A 24,553-nucleotide genomic window follows, 5' to 3' on the forward strand; every position below is an offset into this window, starting at 1 on the left:
GAGAGACAGAGAGACAGAGAATCCCAAGCAGGCTCCTGTCAGTGCTCAGTGCGAGCCCCATGTGGGGCTTGAACCCATGAACCGTGAGATCGTGATCTGAGCTGAAGTCACACACTTAACTGACTGAGCCACCCGGGTGCCCCAAGGGATATATAGTCTTTTAAGAAACACAGGTGACTGGGGTGCTTGGGTGGCTCCGTCGGTTGGGCGTCCGACTCCAGCTCAGGTCGTGATCTCGCGGTCCGTGAGTTCGAGCCCCGCTTCCGGCTCCGTGCTGGCAGCTCAGAGCCTGGAACCTGCTTCGGATTCTGTGTCTCCCTCTCTCTGCCCCTCCCCCTCTCACTCTCTGTCTCTCTCTGTCTCTCAATAATAAACATTGTAAAAAGATTGAGAAACACAGGTGATGGCATTATAAATTAATTTAAAAATCAGTGGCTCTGTCATCACCTAAAAGATTTACTGAGATCCCCTGAGTGTAGGAACCCGGTCACTCTTCTCCCGGGGCCTCAAAGGCCCTTTTACTGTAAATTTCCAGACCGAGAGCCCGAGAGGCTGGCCGGCCACTGGAGCATTTCATTCAGGGGCAGCACCCCATAAGCATCAAATGCTAACTATTTTTATTTCGATCACTAATTTTATGATTTTTGGTAAAACCAGTTTTTGTGGAACTCATTTCTTTTCTCCCAAGCTGCCCCAGCGTTATGTATTTTCTTGAGCCAAATAATTAGTCTCTGACATTTTTTGTTTGTTTGGTCTTTTAGCCACAAGTAAATTCATGTTTAAGCGATAGCTCTTGAATTACGCAATAGAAAAACACCAAAGCGTTTTAAATTTAGTTTCGTAGGTCATGCGATGGGAGCATGGTTTCACATACGATGGAAAAAGATGTATTGCATTTTCAAAAAAGTGTTTCTTAATCTTTATTTTTGAGAGAGAGAGTCCCACGGCACGAATAGCACGGGTGCTGATTTGCTCCGTGTGACCTCTGGGAAGCTACCTAACTTCTCTGTGCCCCAGTGCCCTCATCCATGAAATAAGGATGAAAGAGAACACCTGCCTCCCAGAGTCATTCTGAGGATTAAACATGTTAATGTGAGTAAAGCCTTAGAACCCTGGACGGCACAGAGTTAGTACTTACTAAGTATGAGCGATTGTCTTTTCCATCATGGGTTCAAAGCACTTGGGAAAATTCAGTGTGTCGGAGTGAGGGAGACAGTGAGCCCAGTGGCAGAAGGGCTGGAAGAGGGGTTCTGACAGGAAGGCCAAGGCCTTTGAAGGCACCACCAGAGAGGTACAAGCCGCTGGGACTTTTAGAGAATCAGAGGAGAAATGACTTCTGATTTGTAGATGTTTTTAAGTTTGTGTGTTTATTTTGAGAGACCGAGAACACATATATACACACATGCGAGTGGGGAGGGGCAGAGAGAAGGGGGGAGGGGGAATCCCAAGCAGGCTCTGCATTATCAGCACAGAGCCCAACGCCGGGCTCGAACTCTCGAACTGGGAGATCATGACCTGAGCTGGAATCAAGAGTTGGACACTTCACCGACTGAGCCACGCGGGGGCCCCTCTAATTTACAGATTTGAAACCATATGACATTGGGGAGCGGCGACTCAACTTCCAGTCCCCCGTGTCCTCGTCCCGCTGAAGTTCACGCCGTTCGTTCTGCACGTAAGGGTCTAGCCAAGCGCTGGGCCCGTGAGGCTCGGGAAACGTCCGCTGAAAGCGTGACAGACTGATGTGCGTCATACAGCTGACGAAGGCCCCCGGTCACGGTTACCTGCCTGCAGCCTGCAGTCCGGTGCCCTTGGAGGCCGCTGGGGAGCTTGCTCTTCTGCCAGGGCCCCCCAGGCCGGCAGGCCGCTGACCCGTGGGCGCTGGAAGGCAGGGCTGCCCTCCCACGTGGCTCTCCCCCTCGGCTTCCTGTGCCGTCGCGGGCCCGCGGCCGCCCCAGGAGCCTCCCCGCCCTCTCTGCCACACGCTTTGGTCCTTTCTGTCCCCCTCTGCTTTTCTCTCTTCCCTTGGCTTTTTGTGAAAATGCAGGCAGGAAATAGGTCACCAGAAGTTAGAGAAAGGCCAGGCATGGCAGGAGGGCGACCCAGTGAGAGGTGATCTCTATCATGCGGCCTCTCACAGAAGTCAGGGTCTTGGCGAGTGGAGGTGGAACAGGCAGGCTCGTCCTTGAGAAGTTTGCCCTTTGACGGTGTAAACCCTTTGGTTCTCTGGAAAGGCTGGTAGGAAACGTCCAGGGCCTTACCCACTGAGCACACCCAAGGCTCTTGGGGACCCGTGCCACGCGGCCACGCAGACGCTCTGGTGGCTTGTGATACGCTTGGCCTCTGCACGCTCAGAAGAACCGCTTTGGCCAACGGTCCGTGGCCTTCTGCTGCCCCACGGCTGTCTCCACAGCTGTCTGACTCCCAGCAGCCTGCATGCCTCAGTTAGTTGGCCTTCCCGCCCTCAGCAGGGCCGTCCATGGCCCCGGTGCTTGGCCCTCACTGTTCCCAGTGGCCCCTTGCACAAGCTGTGGGTTTGTCCCTCCGAAACCAGTCCCTCCCACTCGTTGCCCTTTGTGGTTGCTCGCCTTCCAATCCCCTCCATCTCATCTAAATCTCTCTACTGTCTGAGGGCCCTGGATGTGGTCTCCGAGGGCTCAAGGAGCCGGTCTCTCCCTTCCTCGGTCCATGACTTCATGCCTCAACTATGCGGCTCAGAATGACTTGTGTTTTGCGTGGTTGTTTCGGCTGTATCACGTTACCAGCTCACATATAATTTGTTGGCCTTTTCTCACTCCCCTGAGGTCTCCTTCGGTGTTCGTATTTTCCAAATACTTTATCTCTTTGCCATTAATAACTATGTGTGGGATTCCCGTCCCCCTTAGTGCAAGAGCTTGCATTTTTTCCACATTGGACCGCCTTTTATTTGCTGCCCTTAATTATCACCTCTTGCTACTGGTATCCTATTCTCATCCTTGAGTGGGAGGCTTATTTAGTTTCAGTTAATGGGCCACCACCTCCCCTGGTCTTCTCACCAGGGAGGCGACGGCAGAGAGAATTAACTTTCTCACGTAGCCGATGGCGCTCAGCCTTCTCCTCCCGCCTCACAGACTGTCACTTACTCAGCGACTCCTCTGGCCGACCAGGGCCCATCATGGCAGTTGATGGCAAGACTCCAGAGATACGACCTGTGATGAGAGCATAAAATAACTGGGACTTCTTCACGGGGAACCGGACCCAACGACCTAAGGGTTCTTGTGGGGGAGGCATTACTCTATTAAGGACAGAGATTAGCTCTATTTTCCGTCTCTTTTACATGACGTCAGTGGGTTAGTGCTAGAAGAAGGGGTTGCATTTAGATTCGAGAAAACGCTTTGCGTAGCTAATCGTGAGGCATGGGGTGGAGAAGGGCCAAGAAAGAGCTCTCAAGGGCAGGAGCCGGGGGTGGTAAGAGTCTCCTCCTGCATGATCTTTGAAAATAAAACGAGGATTGTTCTACCCAGAAGGGCTCCAGCCTGGCCCTTGTAAAAGCGGATTCTTAGTACATTAAACTCTATCAACAGCTCCCGGCTTTGATTCCAGTCCTTTGGACGTGGTTCTCAGTGATGTTCTTTCCTTTTGTTCTATGTGAACCATTTTTCTCCGTTATCTGTAGGTGTAGGAGCTTCAAACGAGCACGTTCACAATAGGCGTTCTTGACCCTAGAAACTCATTTGATCTCCATGAACCTCATCTCACACTTTGAAAATGGTTTACACGTAAAGGGCCTACATGTGCTGCTCAACTCGGACCTCCTACCCCACCTTGAACTGATGGCTTCAGAATCCATCGTGTTGGCAGTCAGTAACTCTGGGAGGGGGCTCGGCTGTGGGACCACGTGAACTGGGTCCTACGCTGCTGACGCTTCTTAACCGTGACGCCCAGTGGCCTGCTACCTGCTTCGGTCGTGGTGGGAAAATTGGCAAAAGCAGAGCTTGAAAGAGATTGAGTGGGGGAGGAACGTGGTGGTGGTTTCTGGGGATGATAACGTGATGACAGAAATGAGCCCGAGTCAGTGGTTTTCCCTGAGTCACACTTTTCTCATATTGATATATTTATACTCAGGACTTCGTTATATATAAGGTTCTTTTCAGCTCTCAATGACTCTACAGGCCTGAGATGGTGAGGCAGAACACCTCACCCCTGCCCAACCAAGGCTCATAGAATTGGGTGGATTTTCATAGAATGGGGTCGATTGGTCAAAATTCTATACTTTCTTTAAAGTGCTACTTTTCCAGCCTTTTTATAGAAAAAGTTTGAGGAAGAATGAACTAAGGCATCACAAGGGCTGAGAAAGAGCTCAGAATCTAGTGTTCCCTCGGCTATTTTTTGGAGGTTCCCCCAGTTTCCATACCTCCCTTCTAGAACCACCACGGCTCCCCACAGCACAGATCGTCGGAGCCCCTTTGTAAAGCACAGGAAGTAAAGACGAGCCGACTCTTCTCCACAAATGGACATAACCATAGATCCGCAACCAGGGAAAGGAAGTCACCAGTTGGGCTTTCTCAAGAGAACCTGGACCTCAGACCCCAGGGCATGACAAATGCCACCCGGTTCTTCGCTTAAAGCCATCGTCGGATGCTTTTGCTGTACTTAGGAAGGCGTTTGGTTTTCTCTGATCAGTTACGGCAGGGTTTCTGAAGGTTTCCTCTTCATTTTCCTCTTCAAGTTACAGTGATTCGAGATGCTTCTAACCCCGTGAAAACAGAGGCAGAGGTGTCCACCACCTGGCACCCTGAACAGAGGGTTACTCAGCTCACAGGACGGGGCTTTCCGACAGCGGGTCCTAGTAGGCCGGGAGGGGATCTTGTAATGAGAGCTGCAGGCAGGGTTGATGCAGGGGAAGGAGAGGCCAGGAGGGGAAGCCATGTTTCGGCTGCTCCCAGGACCCCCTGCACTTCACCTGTATCCCTTCTGCCTCCCGTTGTCCGGTCATGCCCCTCACCTTGCCACGCGATGAAGACACTGCAATTCGGGTCCAGGGTGGGGGAACTCAATTCAACATGGGAACATGGGGGCCCTTGTTAAAAAGTGACTGACGGTTTTAAGAGGGCGACTGCAAGCAGAGCACGAAACCAGACGGGGGCCCTTCTGAGCCCGGGGTCCCGGATGACTCCTGGGTTGCACAACCTTGAAGCCGACTCTGGCCCTGGGACGTCACCAGAATCGCAGAGCGGCCCAGAAAAGGCCAAGGCAGGCTTGTCAACGCACGGGCCTAGGCTCACTCCGGGCGATGACGGCTCCTGCCCGCACGGAGGGTCCCCGTGAGGCTCGGTCACCGGTGCGTGGGCGGGCTCCCTGCACCCGTGGCCCCCTCCTCGGAGGCTCCAGTGCACACACGGGCCCGCTCCCAGGGTCCTGTGTCCGGATGAGAAGACACCGCCGTGTCTGGGAGGGGATGTGTTGCAGGTAGAAATCTAAACCTTAGCCAGCAGAGTCAGGGAGACCCAGGGTGAGTGGCACGCACGTGGCCCGCTGCTCGAACGGACTTCACGGGAATGGGAGCCGGAGGCCCGCAGCGAGGCCACAACAGAGGAGAGATTCTCCCTCTCCCCGGCTCAGGCCCGGACGGCCGGTATCAGATTCAACCCCAGCTCACCTGCCAGAAGGGATCAGTAATAGCTACCACGGGGCCCGAGGGCTCCTGGGCCTTCCTGCACCCAGGCAGCCCCACGGGGCCAGGCATCAGGAGCCACAAGTCACTAGGGAAAAGCACCTCCACGCGGCTCGGGCGACTTCCCAGGCACAACTGCTGGGGTCGCTGTCTCTTAGTAGATGCTCCATGGCCCGACCCCCTCCCACTAGGAAAGGGGTCTGCGTCCCTCCCCCAGGATGGAAACACTGTGCAAGTAAGGCGGACGGGACTTCCTGCCCAGCGGGGCCCCACGTGTTGTTCAAACCGACAATGACATGCATGTATCTACACTCCTGAGTGTGCCTTGTGCCTGGGTGTGCATTTTGAGCGTTAAGATTGAAAAGGTGAGTATGTGGACAGCCAGCTGATAAAGACGGTCGGCTTACTAGGAAAGATGCCCAAACACTCATTTCTGCCTTCGCTCCTAATGGTTCCCGTTCCTTACTCGTTTTCCCTACTAAGCCCCTCCTACACCCTCTCTTAATATATAGTAAATCGAGAAATCCAGGTAACAGACATCTGATCTGGATGAAATAGACATTAGCTTTGGACTGTGGTGGCTTCAGCGGTCCTGAACCAACATCATCATTTCACCATTCCCGACCACCACCTCCCTCTCCCTCCTTTTCTCTTGAGACGGAAATGTACCTACCGTCGTAGGAGCTTAGTTTTTCTTTTTCTCATCAATCAGGCTACCAGTCAATCCTTGATTGGTACTCTCTCCCTGCCTGTGATTTGGTTTATCAGCTTGTGTTTGGTGACTTCCCTGATAGAATAGTTTTGAATTTGAATGTCCAGCTGACCCTTAGCAACATGGGTTTGAACTGCACAGATCTACTCCTACAAGGATTTCTTTCAAGAAATATAGGTACAGGACTGTAGATGTACTTTCTCTCCCTTATGGTTTTCTTCATAACATCGTTTTTGGTTTTTGGGGTTTTGTTTTGCTCTAGGTTACTTTATTTTAAGAATACAGTATATATCAGTAAGGCTTCTGGTCAATGGTAGGCTAAGTTTTGGGGTGTGGTCAAAGTTATACGTGGGTTTTCGACTGCTCAGGGCTGGGAGGCTGGTGCCCCCAACCCCGAGTTTTTCAAGGGTCTATTACAGTCAAATTTATCAATCTTCTCCCTTATGGTTTGTGGGTTTTCTTTTTTATGTCTCATTAAAGAAATCTTTCCCCACCCGAGTTCATAATAGATTTTAACCTAAAAGTTTCGAGTTTGGCTTTGAACGTTTAGATCTTTAATTTACATGGGATTTATTTTTGTGCGGGGCATGAGCTAGGTCTCCGACTTTATTTAAAATTCTCCTACAGATAACGGATGGTCCTGGGCGCTCCCCCCTCTGCCCGTGACCCTCAGTGCTGCCTGTCTGTGTCATATTCTCACATCTGGTTTACACTTCTTTCTGGTTTCTGCTGTGCCCACTGCACTGGCATGATTCCCTTCTCTTTACAGTGTCTTCGCTTTATTCGTCTCCAGAAATGTTTGGCTATTGTTGACCCTTAGCTCTTCCAGAAAAAGTTTAGAATCAGCACAATGAAGTTCAATTAAAAAAACTGTCAGGATTTTGATGGGACCGTCACTGAATTTATTGTGGGAAATGTGTTGAAATCTCCCACTGGAAAGGTCAATTCAATAATTTCACTGTTGGGGCGTCTGGGTGGCTCAGTCGGTTAAGCGTCTGACTCTTTTTTTTTTTTTTTTTTTAATGTTTATTTATTTTTGAGACAGAGAGAGACAGAGCATGAACGGGGGAGGGTCAGAGAGAGAGGGAGACACAGAATCGAAGCAGGCTCCAGGCTCTGAGCAGTCAGCACAGAGCCCGACGCGAGGCTCGAACTCACATACCACGAGATCGTGACCCGGGCCGAAGTCGGACGCTCAACCGACTGAGCCACCCAGGCGCCCCAAGCGTCTGACTCTTGACTTCAGCTCAGGTCATGATCCCAGGGTCATGAGATTGAGTCCTGCGTCCTGCTCTGTGCTGAGGGTGGAGCCTGCTTAAGATTCTCTCTCACTGCTCCTCCACTGCACTCTCTCTCTCTTTCTGGCTCTCAAATAAAAAACAAAACAAAACTATTTTATTTTATTTAAAAAAATTTTTTTTAATGTTTCTTTGTTTTTGAGAGACAGAGACAGAGCATGAGTGGGGGAGGGGCCGAGAGAGAGGGAGACACAGGACCCAAAGCTGGCTCCAGGCTCTGAGCCATCAGCACAGATCCCGATGCGGGGCTTGAACTCACGAACCGCGAGATCATGACCTGAGCTGAGGTTGGACGCTTAACCAACGGAGCCACCCAGGCGCCCCCCCCCCAAAAAAAAAAAACTATTAAAAAATAATTTCACCATGTAATTCTGTCCATATTCTATATCTTGTCCATATTTTATTGGTCCACTTATATATTTGAGCCTATGCCATTAGGTTTATATGTTGCTATATTTCCTGTTGTTTTTTTCTGATTATACAATGGTCCTCTTTTGTAACTCTAATACATTTATTTTCACGTTAAAGTTCATTTGATCTTGTATTGACATCGCTTATCCTAGCTTTCTTTGAGCAGTACATACCTGGATATTTTTTCCTTCTGCTTATTCTTCATTCTTTCATTACAGGCATGTTTCTTTTAACGAAAAAACCCATAGCTGGATTTTGTTATTTATTCAGTCTGCTAGTCTATGCATTTTACCGTCGAGTTTAGACAATTTATGTTAATTGTGGTCACTGAGATATTAACAGTGTTATTTTGTGCTTTCTACTTACCGTCTTTTTTCTTTTCTCTCCTTCCTGCCTTCTCTTGGGTTTTTCAAAAGAAAAATTTTTGCAGTCTTCTTCATGCCAATTTTTTTTCCCACTAGTGGTTTGGAAGTTATGTAATCTGTTCCTTTTTTTTTTTTTTTAAGTGGGTTACACTTACATTTTAAAAATACATACTTGCCTTAGAGTCTAGTGTGAATATATTTAACCTTCTAAAAGCATGGAGATCTTCTGAAAACAAACAGCCCTAACCCTGATTCCTTCTCCCATCCTTCATGTTATTACCATTGTGAATTTTAGTTCTACTTCTCTTTCTTTATTCAAAAGCTTTATTGAGGTATAATTGACAAGAATAATATTGACATATAAAGTATAAAATTTTATATATTTTAATACATTTACACACTTCCCAAAATGAAGAGGAAAAAAAACACCCATTTTGTTTTCAATCCCCCTTCTCAACCATAGTTATCATTTTTATCTTATAACAGATTTGTCCAGATATTTATTTTTATTATTTTTTTGTTTGGCCACCATTTTCTTTCTTTTTCTTTCCTTTTTTTTTTTCTTTCCTTTTCTCTTTTCTTTTTTTTTCTCTTTTCTTTTCTTTTTTCTCTTCTCTTCTCTTCTCTTCTCTTCTCTTCTCTTCTCTTCTCTTCTCTTCTCTTCTCCTTTTAAAGTAACCTCTATACCCAATGTGGGGCTTGAACTCACGATCCTGAGATCAAGAGTCTCATGGTCTACTGACTGAGCCAGCCAGGCACCCCTTTTTTCTTCTTGAATAAAAAATTTTGGCTCCTCAGTGAGGCTCCATTAGTGGGTAAATTCTCTGTTTTGTCTTAAGATGTCTTTATTTTAGCTTTGCATTTAAACAAGATTTTTTTTTTTTTTTTTTTTTTTTTTTTTAATTTACTTGTGGGACAGAGAGAGACAGAGCACGAATGGGGGAGGGGCAGAGAGAGAGGGAGACACAGAATCGGAAACAGGCTCCAGGCTCCGAGCCATCAGCCCAGAGCCTGACGCGGGGCTCGAACTCACGGACCGCAAGATCGTGACCTGGCTGAAGTCGGACACTTAACCGACTGCGCCACCCAGGCGCCCCTTAAACAAGATTTTAATCTGCATACGTACTTGAGGGTCTTCCTCAGCATTTTGAAAATACCTTTCCAAAGCCCATGACCTCTATGCTCTGGGCTCAGGCTGCTGCCATGCCTTTGTGGCCAGCCGTCTTTCCTCTCTGGTGGCTTTAAAGATGTTCTCTGTCTTTTGCAGTATATAGGCTCACACTCACGGTTTTACTCACAGCAATTTTCATTGCTGATAAATGATAAGATGCGTAGGGCCCGCAGCAAATAACTTTTGTGGGTCCTAGTCCCTAGAAACCATTTGTGTCAACAAAATCGTATGTCAGCGTCATTTTGGCAGCCGAGTCACATGTGATCCTCAGAAAGATACACTGCTTTGACAAATGGGAGGGATCCCACTCATGAGGCTGCCACCATGGCTCTGGGATCTGGCTCTGGGGACCCCAGGACAATCCACAGGGATAAGACCTGAGGTCTATTGGAACATCTGGTTGACCCCTAAACCAGATAGTCAGAGAGTGCCTCACAGGGTACGGATGGCCTTGTTCCAGGCTCTGGGCACCTGTGTGAACACTGCCAGCCCTGCTCAGACCTTGCCTTTGGAGGGGAACATAGAAAACCTCAAGGAAGGGATTTCAAAGCACGGATGCTCCCTGAGGTGCAGGACCCACGGCCGGGCACCTGCTCGCCTGGGTCTAAGGCTAGAACTGTAGATGTAACAGGTGGTTCTGGAAAATGGTCTCTGAACATTTTCTTTCCCTCCTCCTCCTCTATGTTCGCTCTTTCTGGAACTCCTAATTAGCTATATTGAGGCTTTCTCATTTTATTTTTCATGCATTCTATCGTAGGTCTCTTCCATTTCCTCACGTCTACTTTCCAGTCCCCTAATTTTCTTTTCTTTTCTTTTAATTTTTTAGTGTTTATTTATTTTTTGAGAGAAAGAGAGAGACAGAGTGTGAGTGAGAGAGGGGCAGAGAGAAAGGGAGACACAGAATCCGAAGCAGGTTCCAGGCTCTGAGCTGGCAGCACAGAGCCCGATGCGGGGCTCGAACTCACAAACCACGAGATCGTGGCCTGAGCTGAAGTCTAACTGCCACGCCTAACGTGGCTCCACTCCACCTCCCACTGTTCCTGCTCCTTCCTGGAGAGTGTCCCCAAGGCCATTCATGTTGTGACAAGGGTCTTTGGAGACAACATGCTGTGGCTGAGTGGGTGCTTCCTCTCCTACCAGCTATGTGGTTTTAGAAGGGGGGTAGGCTTTAGGCCTCAGCCTTCCCAGCTGTAAAATGAGCAGATTGGATGAGTAGTCCTTGGACTCCTGTTTTGTTAGAATCACCTGGAGGCTTGTCCCAACTTCTTGGGACCCATTTTGGGAGTCTCAGACGGTTTGGGCTGAGCCCCTGGGAGTCCTGATATTGGTAATAGACTAAGGTTTTACAAATTGTGCTCGTGGGGTGCCTGGGTGGCTCAATTGATTAAGCATCTGACTTCGGCTCAAGTCAAGATCTCCCCGTTTGTGAGTTCGAGCCCTGCTTCGGGCTCTGTGCTGACAGTTCAGAGCCCGACGCCTGCTTCGGATTCTGTGCCCGCCGCACCCCCCCCCTTTTCTGCCCCTCCCCTGCTCATGCTCTGTATCTCTCCCTCTCTCAAAAATAAATAAACCCTTTAGGGGTTTAAACCCTTAGGGGTTAAAAAATTAACATTTAAAAAAACTGTGCTTGCAATCCTGTCTCTCTCTCCCTTTCTCTTTCCCTCCGCAGCTTGTCCTCTCTCAATCTCTCTCTCTCTCTCTCTCCCCCCCCCACAAAATAAATAAATAAAAGCTTAAAAAAATTGCTGTGGTACAATATTTATAAAATAAAACTGACCATCTTATCCATTCCTGAGTGTACAGTTAGCGGCATTCAATACATCCACAATGTCGTATACCCGTCAGCACTGTCTACACCCGAAACTCTCCTGTCTTCCCCAGCAGAAACTCTGCACCTCTACCTTGCTTGTGTCTCTGTGGATTTGCCCAGTCTGGGTATACTTCATATCGATGGAACCGTACGATATTTATCCTTTATTTCACTGAGCATGGTGTCTTCCAGCTTCATCCGTATTGTACATGACTGAACGCTATTCCACGGGATGTATTTGCCACATTTTGCTTGCCCATTTATCCGTGGATAGATAGATGTTTTTGAGAGAGGAAACAGGGGTTAGATGACCTCCCAGAGACCCGTGGCAGCTCCTGCATTCTGTGGTCTAGAAACTTTTTCTGGGGGGTGTGTCCGCTCCAACAGCAGCCAGAAATAACGTGGCAGCGGGAGGCCGTGGGGGTGGTCACAGCCAGGTCCTGCTACTTTCCTGAGATGATGTGGAGGGAGGAGGGGATGCTGGGGCTTGAGCTGGACACTTGCCACCCATGGGGACATGACGGGTATGGAGGTGAGCTCGGGGGGAGACGGCAGGGACGGCTGGGTGACGTCGCGGCTCTCCCCACCCCGGTGGACGCGTGGCACGTTAGAGTCTCCATAAGCCAAGATCTCAGATCGCAGAACCCGAGGGCCTGAAGGACCTTATGAAATCAGATCCATTTATTTGCAGAATAAGACAAATGAGGTCCAGAGAAGGGATGTGCCCAGGGTGGCGAAACTCAGATTAGGATCTGGTCTCTTTGTTTTTGTCTTTGTGTCAATTTTCATCAAGCCACTGACTCTGTGCTTGGACATTTGGACTATGTAGCCTTTGGGGGACCTGGAAAATAATAATAATAATAATAATAATAATAATGGATTGTTGAATATTAACTCTGGGCTTTTGTGCATTAAGCTTGTAGTTAATTCTCATGACTCTATGGTGAGGTAGGGACAATTATTGTCTCCTTTTGTTAATGGAGGAACCTGGTGCTTGGGGACCAGGTAACACTCAACAGCTGTTGTGTGTGGGGGTAGGATTCTTTTCAGTCTGGCTTCAGAGCCCAGGCTTTTAACCACTACATTGTATTGCCTCTGTAAATCTATCCCTTCTTCCGGGGAAAAAGCCCCATGAGTCTGTTAGGTCACTGCCTCGTCCCCAAATATGAGCCGCGACATGTTGTCTAGTCTGATGCTGAACCGAAGGTCAGAGTAAATACATCAGAAGTCAGGGGGAGGTCGCAGGAAACCAGCAACTGTATAAAACACACAGATGCTTGACCCCATTTATCATTTGTTCAACAAACATTTAAGCATTTACTATGTGCCCATGATACTCCAGTCTTGGGATTTAATGATGAATGAGAAAGACAATGTTCTTCCCTATTTGGGACTTGATCATTATATTGGGAAGCAGATGATGAAAAAATCAGTAAATGTTGTACATTAATAAACGCTGAGCATCAGGAGGGAAGTGAATTAGGTGTGTGTGTGTGTGTGTGTGTGTGTGTGTGTGTGTGTGTGTGTGTGTGTGTGTAATGAGGGTATATGCATTTTAGATGAGAGTGATCAGGGAAAAGTTCTTGCGGGGGAGTGCACCTGAGGTGAGTCCTCGGATAAGTCTAAATCAGCCATCAAAATTCAAGGGAAGAACCGTGCAAACGCCCAGGTGTAGAAAAGAAGGGAGCCAGTGGGAGGGTAGCGTGAGATGATTGAGGGGTGGGCAAGGATTGGATCAGAAAGGGCCTTGAAGGCCAGGATAAAGCATTTGTAATTTATTCTAAGGGCTGTAGGGCTTTCAGGCATCTGAGAGTCATTCATTTGTGAAGTAAATATACTTATTTATTTAATCCATATACAATAAATGCGTATTTATGAAAAATATTAAAATTGTACTTAATTGATTAACATTTATAGTTAATTTCATAATTAAGAAGTAATCCATCAATTACTGTCTATCCATAACTATTGGTGTAATATTTATTATTTTATTAATAATTATTTAAATTGACAAAAATTAAAAATAAATATGCATCATACTAAATAATGGGTACATAAACACCCATCTTGTGCCAAACACTATTCTAGGCTAGAACTGTAGAACTGGAAAGACAAAATTCCTTGCTGGCAGCCTGGTGAGAAGAAAGATAATTCACGCAAGTGATCACGAAGTAATATAACAATTGCTAAAATCAGGGCAGAACAACGGAATCCTTAGGGGGAAATATTTCAAAGTGTGCAAGGAGCTTAGGGACATTACCAGGGATGCGCTAATGGTTTGAGACTGAAGTCTGAACTCCCCGGGAGACCGGGAGGCACGACCTTGCTGGAGTGCCGTGCGAAGGTCCGAGAGCAGACCCGGCGTGTCAGGAGCCCAGCCACCTCAGTGAGCCCAGAGCTGAGACCTGGGGCGTGGGGTGGGGGGAGAGACTGAGATGCACAGGAGACCGAGGGACATGAAGCTGAGCTGGTGACCCGAGGCCAGGTGCTGAAGAGCCTTGGCTGTCCTGCTGAGGAGTCAGGACTTGGCACTGTGAGGCTGGGGAGGCACGGGAGGGTTGGGGAAGGAGGGATGTAATCACAGCATAGTCGTCAGCAAGCCACGGGCAGCGGTGGGTGTGGTTCTCCAGTTCGGTCTCCTGCCCGAAAAGAGAGAAGTTAGGGTGGAGTCCAGCCTGGACGAGGAGGAAGATCGGTGAATTTGGAGCCAGGAGACCAAGGATGAAGTTGAGATTCTCTGGGTCCGTGTATCTCCATGTACACACCGAAGAGGTGAATCGTCCTGTGTTTAGAGCAGCGCCAGTTCCCCAGCCCAGGTGTCTCTCTCTCTCGCTCTCTCTCCCTGGGCAGCCTCCTCAGAGCTCTGGATCTGGGGACCCACAGACCCCCATGCCGAACCGCTAGTCCAGACAGTTGCTAAGGTTCCTTCCGGCTCTGTGTTAGGGCTATAAGGCAAAGCAAGGAGCCTCGCTTGGGCTCTGCTGTTTCAGTCTTATGCCTTCATTCTGCACAAGCATGCTCATGAAACGTGGAATCTCTTCTCGTTGCACTTTAGGGTGGAAAGTTGCTTGTTAAGCATTGTATGGCAGAAAGATCATGGCTTACGGAGTCAGAAGTCCAGGGTTCAAATCCCAGCCCTACCACTTGCTGGCTGAAAACTTTTTTTTTTTTTTTAATGTGTTTTCTACCAATTTCTACTGTTTCCTGACTTGAAGGCTGGTTATTTATCTCCTTGAATCTTCACTTGTACATCTGGAAGATGAAGCTAATGACAGCACTCATGGGAAGATGTGAAAATCCAATGGAATAATGGTGTCAAAGTGCTCAGTGAGAGACGAGTTGTTTTCAAATGTTACACACTATCGTCAGCGGATCTCCAAGTGAGGAATCTGGTTTTGAGTTTATTCATCACCCTGACAGAAACATCCAATGTACAAGGTCTAGCTGTCAAGCATTAGGATTTTTTTAAAAAAACAAACAAGCCTTGAATATCCAGATAAGTATCATTAACTTCAAAGAGGTCCCTTGGCTGGGCAACTTGTTATTCTGATAATGTTACTGTTACTTAAGACTTCTTGGAAATGTATCTTTTGAAGCTGTCTCCAAAGTTGGCATATCCTTTGTGGTGGTAACTCTTTATTCGGTGGATTGAATTTTGGTGAAAAACTAGTAATTATACCCAGAAAGCTATAGATTGTGAATATAGGGGCACAGCAAGCTAGATAAATATGTTTAAGAATGAGAAATACCTTGGGGATGCCTGGGTGGCTCGGTCGGTTAAAGGTCCAACTCTTGAGTTCAGCTCAGGTCATGATCTCAGTCTTGAGATCAAGCCCCGCGTCAGTTTCCTCACTGGGTGAGGAGTCTGCTGAAGATTTCCTGTCTCTTTCTCTCTCTCTGCCCCTCCCCTGCTCATGTGCACCCACGGCCCACTCTCTCTCAAAGAAGCGAGGAATCCCTTGGATGTGCTATGAGCTTGTTTTGTGTGACAGATTCCACTCTACTTAAAAAAATTTTTTTATTGTGTTTGTTTATTTTGAGAGAGAGAGAAAGACAAAGTATGAGCAGAAGAGGGGCAGAGAGAGAGAGAATCTGAAGAGAGAGAATCGAGGCTCTGAGCTGTCAGCACAGAGCCCGGCACGGGGCTCGAACCCACAAACCGTGAGATCATGACCTGAGCCGGAGCCGGACGCTGAGCCAACTGAGCCACCCAGATGCCTCTCCACTGTACTTTTTCCTGTATGATTTTTCTAAAATTCAGCCTCACGGTCTCCACTAACAAAATCAATCATTTGTTTCGAGAAGCATTGGAAATCAGCAACTGAATTTGTTGACCTAAGAAACGGCATGCTGCACCTTTAAGTCAGTGAGAGAAACGTCCTGGAGATGGCCATTCCTAGGACCCCAAGTCCGAGAGCAATACAGAGCCTGTGTTCAGAATGAAAACAGAGAGCTCCCCCGGGAGGGACTCAGACAGTTATATAGGTGGGGTCGCCTCTTTGTTAGAAGTTTGGCCTGCAGGGACTTCTTGCTTTGGGTCTTGGGGAACAAGTTTCTACTGGAGTCATTGAAACGATACTTGAGAAGCGTGGAAGACGAGGCTCTTGCTCGGACGCTGTCTCTGAGTCACCGAGGACCTCGGGCTCTTTCTGTGCGTCACCCTCTCGCACTCAAGTAATTCCCACTGCCCGGCTGCCAAGGAGACAGGAGAATTCACAGGACCCCGTGGCTCTCGGCCAGTTGAGATCACACTGTAGACCGTTTTGCATGTCTAATAATACAGGCCAGCCGGGGGCTTTCATGCAAAGGCTCCCCTCAGAGAGAATCGATCTGGCCATTCTTCTAGAATGGGACCGTGGCCTTTGTTTCCCCTGCGCTCCCCGAACTAAGATGTAGTCATCGCATTCGAACCAGCCGGGGCCAGGCCTTTCCCTCAATGTGGGATGTCCGCTGCGGTGAGAGGCAGAGTAGAGAGGAGGGGAGAGTGCGGGGTGGGGACCTCAGCCTGTGCTACTGGTGGAACGGAAGGGAAGGACGAACACAGAGGGGCTGTGTCTGAAGACAAAGTCGAGAAGTCGCAGTATTTTCTGTATTTTCTGTCTGACAGGCCAATGACTTCTGGGTTCTGTGACTTTTTTAAAAAAAATATTTATTTATTTTTGGGGGAGAGAGAGAGAGAGAGAGAGAGAATCTGAAGCAGGCTCCAGGCTCCGAGCTGTCAGCACAGAGCCTGACGCGGGGCTCGAACCCATGAACTGTGAGATCATGACCTGAGCCCAAGTCGGATGCTCAACTGTCCGAGCCCCCCAGGCGCCCCCTCTGACTTTTCAGAAAGCCTTGAGTCCCCTGAGATTCTACTGGTCTGCCCAACAGAGAACACTTCGCTCATGTTTGGTCACCGGTGTCTATTTAGTTGGGGGGATGGAGTGATTGGTTAGTTCTTGGCATTAATCTGGGCTTTTCAGAGAAACAGAACCAACAGGGTGCCAGTGTCAATGTGTGTGTGTGTGTGTGTGTGTGTGTGTGTGTGTGTGTGTGTAAAAAGATTTGTTTTAAGGAATTAGCTCAAGAGACTGTGGGGGCTGACAAGTGTGAAATTCACAGGGCAGGCCAGCAGGCAGGAGACCCAGGTCTGAAGGCAGAGAGGAGGCAGCGTTCCCCCCTCCTCAGGGAGCCTCAGTCTATCTCTTAAAACCTTACCTGATTGGATGAGGCCCACCGCAGCATGGGGAGTAAACTGTTTAACTCAGAGTCTACTGATTCCGATCTCATCTAAACACCTTCCCGGCCACATCTGGACTGATGTTTGACCAAAACATCTGGGTCTCAGGATCCAGCCAAGTCGACGCGTAAAATCAACCACCACACTCCCCGACACAGCGTCTAATTGGGATCTGCTCAGAGACTAACCTGGAATCTTCAGTCGTGGGTAGTTGGTTTATAAGCTGAAAGAAGACGACATTCTCCACAGAGGCGTCTCTTGGAACCTGGCCTTCCGTGACTTCCTCATGACCCTTCATTTCAAGAAAGGGCGTCTGCAAAGGCGCCTTGTCATCAGATTTGACGGCCAAGCTCAGGTATTCCCCTGGCAGATTTATTAAATGTGAGATTCCTCGCGGGAATGCGAAGTCTCCAGTCAGACAGGACTTGAGTGCAGCCCTGGGCCGCCTCTCCTCGTTTTGTTCTGTGCGCTGCTCTGTCATCCAGCCAGGGACTGTCGGGCAAAGCGGGGGGAGGCAGCCTCCGCATCTGCTGGAAGGCTGGAGACCAAGAGGTTAGGTCTTGTGTTGAGGGGCGCGAAGGAAAGACGAAAGCAATGACCGAAGGAGGAGAAAATCTTTCACAGTTATGAATTCTAATCTTCCCTCCCCCCATTGGCACCTGCTTCCCAAATCTTGCGTTTGAAAAAAACACCATAAATCCCGCACTCCCTCTCTCTCGAGATCCGAGGCTGGGCCTTAGCGACATTGGCACGAACCCTCCATTCTTCAGAAAGATGCACGCTTTTCATTGTGTTATCGCAGCAGCCGGTTAGTTCTGGGTCCCTGGAGAGCACGTGGATGAACTTCGAGGGTGAGGACAGGGCTCGGGGTGGCCCTGGGGTCCCCCGCGCGGCTCCTCTCGACTGGACGCTCGGCCTCCATCTCGAGCTGGTCCCTGTGCGCGGATTTGGGGCTGAAGCATCCACGGCGAGACGGCCACAGCTCTGTGTCGTGGCAGGCGTGCCCGGAGCCGGGGAGCAGAGGGGCTGCGGCCACGGACGTGGTGGCACGTCCAGGGCGGGCCGCCGAGCGTTGCCGTCACCCCCAAGCCAGAGGCCAGCCTCCTTCTGGGTTCCCTGGGGGAGGCGGTTGGCCACATGGGGAACACACAGCGAAGCAGCCGCGTTTCTGAGATGTCAGCAGGGGGTGCAGCCAAGTCCCGAACACAGATCCCGGGGTCAGCACCGCCCCCCTCGAAATCAGAACAGGACCAAGGCCACCTCGATGGCGGGAGAAAAGACCTCAGGCTCAGAGTTTTCTAACCAGGGGCTGACTGTCCACTTTCTGCCCCTCCTTCCAGGTGGCCACGTGCCCTCCATGCCCGGGACCATTCAGAGTCTGGAAAGGGGTCTACCTCGCCCCGGTTGGGCAACCTCCAAGCTTCTGAAAGACTAGACGTTTCGGAGTCTTCGCGTCAGTGTCACTCATCTGTTTGAAGGCAAGTAAATGCCCTACGGGGTAAAGTTCAAAGCCCAGGGCACAGAACACCAGACACTTGTCAAGCTGGCACCCGGGCCTCGGCAGCTCCCCCCTCGCTTCCCCCCCCCCTCCCCCACCCTGCACCTCTCTGCACTCCCAGAACAAGCTGGGCCTGTCCACGTGCCAGCACCTTCCACCCATCCCGCCTCCCCGCTGGCCTGTCTCGGTCCTCACCCAGCTTCTGCGCCAGTCCTGACTTTCCCCGACGCCACTGCCCCCCTCCCCATGCCTCAGAAGAATGTGCCCTTACGTCTTTACAACAAAGACCTATTTTATAAATACTTAGAAGGTTTGTCTCCCTCACACTCCCTTGTTTGCGTCACCCCTGGCACTGCGTTTGCAACCAAGTATATACTCTATGCTACTGCTTATACACGTGTCTACTGAACGAATGGACAGACGGGTGAAGGAAGGAAGGACTGACCTAGGAAGCAGGGTTTTCTCAGATGGAGGCTTCTGAGAGGAGCTAAATCTGCGTGTGGAACTTCAAGGGAAACAATCGTATCTGATCTGCGCAGGGGGTGATGTGTGCCTGGCTGAGAGGCAGCCTCCCTCCCTAACCTGCTGTTCAAGGATTGCCGTGGACGGTTCCCTACATCTTCTGTTGACTGTAAATAGCCAACCCCGGTAGGGAAAATCCCTCCGCAGAGTCCTGCCGGCTCAGTTCAACACCAAACAAAAGTGACAGAACACAGCTCTTTCTGTCTTAAGCAGAAATAGTTAATGCCGTGGGAAATCACGATAAGACAAAATCCTGCCTTTATGGACAAACAATGGAAGCCCGCTTCATAAGACCACCCATGGTCCCAGAGAAAGTGGTTTTGAGAATTCAAGTCTTTCGGAGAGGCTCATGTGAAAGCAGCCATAAATCACACTGATTCAAATGCCTCTGGTGGTTTATGGACAGACCTGACCCTGATCTGCTTGATCCCTACAGGAGACGCCCTGTGACCTTCCTCGGGCTGAAATGTGACATAACCACCATCACGGTGAGCTGTTGACTTCATTCTGTATAATTACGTGTCTAGAATCACTTACTAGGTCACACTGAAGTTTCTTAGGTGTTCTAGAAGGTTTGGGGAATTCTCAGTGTTGTTTAGTTTCAACCTGACTGAATGATAAATTTAAGCTGCCTATGCCGAATCCTTTTTAAGAAAATCAGACAATACCTTCTCAAGTTAAAATGGGACAAATAGACAAAGTCAGAACAACAACCGGCCAGCTGCAGGGAGACCTTCGTTATAGTGAGGACAGTGAAAATAAGTTGTTTGTGTGGCTACAGGATCCTTCAGACCTCCTGTCAGAACCTCACAAGCTTTGAGTTGCTTTTCTCAGAGAGTTGAGGGCACCCACGAGCTCAACCAGTACGCGTGGATACAGGAAATGTCTACATGAGCCAAGGAGCTGGTGTGCGGGTGGCGGTATGGAAGAGGGACAGCAGCCACTGTCCTTCCCTCAGGGAATCTGTCGTTTAACAACACAGACTAACCAGCGGAGAGAATATGGCGTCACTTTCAAATAACCTAATTTTTTCCAGGAAGTTTAAAGTCCTCTCTCAAAATCTAATAATAGCTTTAAAAGCTTTACTGAAGGGAAGGAAGGTCAGAAGCTGGGAAGGCAAAACGAAACTCTCACAGTGACCGATGTTGCTCTGTGGGAGTTTAGTCCACTCCTCTGCAGGAAAACACTCTACTGACCTCTGGAAAGAATGAGTATAAAACTTCTCCTTTATTTTTCCCCTATTTATGTCAGGAAATGAAGGAGGCAAAAGAAGAGATCGTAATAAAATCTTGATGCCAAAGCTTCTCAAATAACTCAGCATTCTTCAGTAGTCTGACATGCCTGAGAAACAGAACCAGGTCACCAGGAAGGATTTCAAATCTCCCTCATGACATTTGAGGGGCCAGGGAGGGAGCGTTACACTGGAAGGATCAGAACTTAGGGAGACCCCCACGCGGAGAGCAAGAGGGGAAAACAAATTTGTATTCCCATCACCATTTTTTTTTTTTTTACTGGACATGTAAGTACAAATGAATACCAGATAACAATTTTATTCACATATAAAAAAGGGTATTACAAAACTATTTGTGTAAGAAAATGAAAATTTACAAATTTGTAAATTCCAGTATGCAAAATAGTAATGATGAAATCTAAATTGATTCAAGCTGGCGACCTTCAAGCAATGACGGACTCTTTTCTTTTTTCTTTTCTTTTCTTCTTTCTTTTTTCTTTTTTTTACTAGCACAGACAGTAGAGCTTAACTAGATAATAGCAACATGAACACTTTATCTAGAGTACAAAAATCTATACTGGAAAAATAGATTCCATATACACAAAATGAGAAAACCCATGCCTTTACATGGTTGTTCCCCATGTCTCATTCTTGTTGGTGGGTTTCTGCACATTAGACGTCACACCGATTCTCACTCCCAGTCTTATTACCCGATGATGATTTCCCAGCACCCACGTGGGGAATCCATGTGGGTGCTAGAGGGATATTCCGACTGTGGGAAACGCAGACGGGATTTTCCTCTCAAGTGTTTACCCAAAGTATAGAAGAATCTAGCATTATTGTATGTTTCTGTAGTCACTGATGGTCAAGTGTCTTCATCTGGATAAAATAACCCAGGATTTTCCAAATGCAGCATCAGATGAAATTGACGTTTAACCCTCAGTATTTCCCTACTGATCAAAAGTGACGTTTCAGGGTTTGGGGGCCACAGTCTCATTCCCATTGATCCAGCCTTCTCTCCAGCAACTATACGTCTTTGAAGTTGAGGAGGGTTTCTACATGTGGAAAATATATTCAGGTCACCAGAAGGAGCACAACCCTGGCCTACTTTGATCATCCCTCTGTCAAAACAAAACGATCAGATTGCAAACAATGGCACACATATGTGAATTACAGGGAAACCACTCAAGGAAACTCCAGTGTGCATTTTTATGGACATCTTGTGGTCAAATCCTAAATATCGTACATCACTTTCCTAAAGCAACTCTCATAAGAGCTGGTGAGTTAATCAAAGTTGAAAAACCATTGGTTCATGCTACAAGAAAAAAAAGAAGAGGAAAAGCCAATCAGTTATGACTGGATATTAAACAGACACAGAAGGCTATGGGTTACCCTGAGACGACTCCAATTTCCTATTCTGGATAAAGGAACCGAGGTCACGAGAATCCACACACATTTGAACCTAAAACTGCAGGTAGATAACCTAGCCCAGCCATGAGGAAGAGGACTCATTAGATTTTCCTAAATATCTTGCAAAGAGTGGAAACACAGTTTCAAGAAGTGAGAAGATAAATATGTCCTAAGATTTTTTTTTTTTTTTTTTAATGAAGTTTAAACGTTAGATAAAAGACACTGCTTTGGTTGGGGCAATTGTGAAACAAAAGAATTTTAGTACACTCCAACACAATGATGTTCTGTCTCTCTTTTAAGTGCAAGTGTGACAGAGCTAACGGTAATCAGTGAAAAGACAAAGGCCAGATCTGATCATGCAGGTTCAAGTAGGAAACAAATCAATCCTCTTCTGGTAATTCCTCCCCAGGGCACAAAGAGTAACAGCAAACGAGCCATCCCCTGGTTCATGACTGAACTGGGTTCATTTCTATCTTAGGTGTAGAGAGAATTCTGGTGTGTAATTACCAAGCAGGTGAGGGATGGATGGGGTACCAGAATGAAGCACTTAAACCCAGCCTCAGTGGCTGAGATAGGAGATCACGGTGGGAACGAAATGTACACGGTCAGAGGGAGCACTGTCGTACTTGGCCAGACTGCCTAAGGGGAATCACGAATTGTTCACCTACATGCCGTCTACAAATTGTGCTTTTTCTTTTTGTTCTACTAGGTAGTGCAGTCTCACAGGACTACCCGCACGGTGTTCCATCTTGGCGGCAGGGGAACCTGACAGGTAGTTTCTAAAGCCCTTCGTGTCAGGATGCGAAACAAACACACACAAAAAAACCACAACCGAACTCACAGGTGCAGAGAACAGACTGGTGGTTGTCAGAGGCAGGACACTGGCGGGTGAGGAGGATGGGAAGGAAAAAAAAAAGAACATTATCTTTACAAATACCACTTTTGTGTAAAGGACAGCTTCTGGATCTTTTGAGCCCAGTCACAGGGACAGAAGTAACAAATGCTTCCGATCGACTGATTTCCGCAGAAGTATGTTAATCAGTGCACACAAGTCTCTAGGATAGGTGTGCTCAGTGGTTTGCAAGGCGGGTAATCAGTGAAAAGACCACGTTCCCAGCCCGGGCCCTCTCGACACTGGGTCTAGCAGGGCTCCTGAGACCAGTGGCCGAGGTTACTCGTGTCAACTCCAGGAAAGACTTGCTCTCCTGATACCTAGTCGGGCCAGTTCACTTCACCTAACAGACCCATGATGTAGGCAGGTGGCGTGCAAGTCCGTTCTTACCTCCTAAACTAATCAGACGACGAAAACGTGAGCTTCCTCAAATACGCGCGCTCAGTTTGGAACCACTCTCCATAAAAACTAAGGAAACCAATCTGACGTTGACTTTTAACAGGGTAAGCGGCTATATGAAATTATTTCTGGAGAGCAAACGTCAGCGAAAACTTACACCCTGGGTCTTCCGTCTGGTAAGACCACATTCGCCATGCAAATACGCATGAATCCACTTCTGTTTCTTGTTACATGCTCATAATCTCGTAGGCTGCAAACTCAACCCATCAGTCTTTGAAGTCTCGCTTGTGGCATAGAAGCTTCTTGTTCAGGAAAGATGCAAAGTATCGTGAGTGCCTGGAGTCTTTGCTTGTTATTCCTTGACGTTTCAGCTTACAGCTGGTCTGGCTCAGAAGCAACTGGTTGAAAGGCTTAAAACGCCATCAGTTTGGTTCAGATTTATTTTCTTTCCCCCCAGAAGCCATGCAAGGTCCAGACAGTGCTCAGTCCGTAAGCCCAAGCGGAGGAGTAAGTGCCTGCTGGGTTCCATCCGGATTCTTCTCCTGCAGAAAGAAGCAAGTCCTTTAAGCTTCCCGAAACAGCAACAGAAGGAGAGCTTGAAAAACAACCTCACAAACGAAAGCTGCTAGACTGGAATCATTCAAAATTATTGTACGTGACTTTTAACTAGGAGTACACATGAACTTAATAACATATAGGCGAGCAGCTCATTCATGGTGACTGAATATCCGGGTATCCACGCATTCTGAGAATAAAGATTTTATAACAACTCACAGCCCCTCAGCATTTGCAAACAACACTGCAGAGGCGATCATGTGACCCACAGCCAACAACATGTATTAACACGTGATTCTTTGGCTGATTTCCAACACTATCCAAATATTTAAAGTTTGTTTCTGTGTCGTGTTCTTGTAAAGCATTTGTAGGTAAAGATGTTAGGATCTGTTAGTCCCTTCTTTAAAAGAACAAAGTTATTCTTTGCATTTAAAACTTCTGCTAAACCACTGGACAAAGTTTAGAGATGGTTTAGAAAGGATTCCTCTTCTAATGATCTTCCTGGAAGGCTCACACTCTTTCCAGGGTAGATATCCTCAGCAAAGTGGCACCCTTAGATCTGTCCCTTATCCCAGAAGGGCAGCGACCTGACTTCTGGAGGGATCGGCCAACTGCACTTTACTGCAGTGAATAAAACCTTCCATGCTGTAACCTTTCATTCACTTATTTACCACTATTTTGGCATTGGTGACCTATCAGGTACGTTTACAGGAGAACATTTTTTCCCCTGAGTTGAAGGACAGTACCTAGATGTAGAAACTTCTGAAAGAACTCTTAATAATATGAGATCGTTTCATCAAATATATCTATCAGTTAATATGACAGTAAGAACCACATTAACACTATTGTGGGAGGCAAATGTTAGTCATTTTGCCAATACGGAAAAGAAAAAGTTTAAAAGATTGAG

General features: G+C 47.9%; 1 protein-coding gene across 7 annotated transcripts in view; it reads right to left on the minus strand.

The window, feature by feature from the left end:
- Positions 1-20,693: 20,693 nt before the first annotated feature.
- TNFRSF19 (TNF receptor superfamily member 19) overlaps positions 20,694-24,553 on the minus strand; it is a 93,599-nt gene continuing 89,739 nt past the window's right edge. For all 7 annotated transcript variants that reach the window (XM_019447971.2, XM_019447970.2, XM_053900932.1 and 4 more), the window contains one exon: positions 20,694-23,633. In XM_019447971.2, the coding sequence (XP_019303516.2) occupies positions 23,574-23,633 (60 nt within the window). In that variant the 3' untranslated portion in view covers positions 20,694-23,573. The remainder of the gene's footprint in view (positions 23,634-24,553) is intronic.

This window comes from Panthera pardus, unplaced genomic scaffold, assembly GCF_024362965.1.
Source record: "Panthera pardus isolate Hobbes unplaced genomic scaffold, ASM2436296v1 HiC_scaffold_1, whole genome shotgun sequence".
Classification (NCBI taxonomy): domain Eukaryota; kingdom Metazoa; phylum Chordata; class Mammalia; order Carnivora; family Felidae; genus Panthera; species Panthera pardus.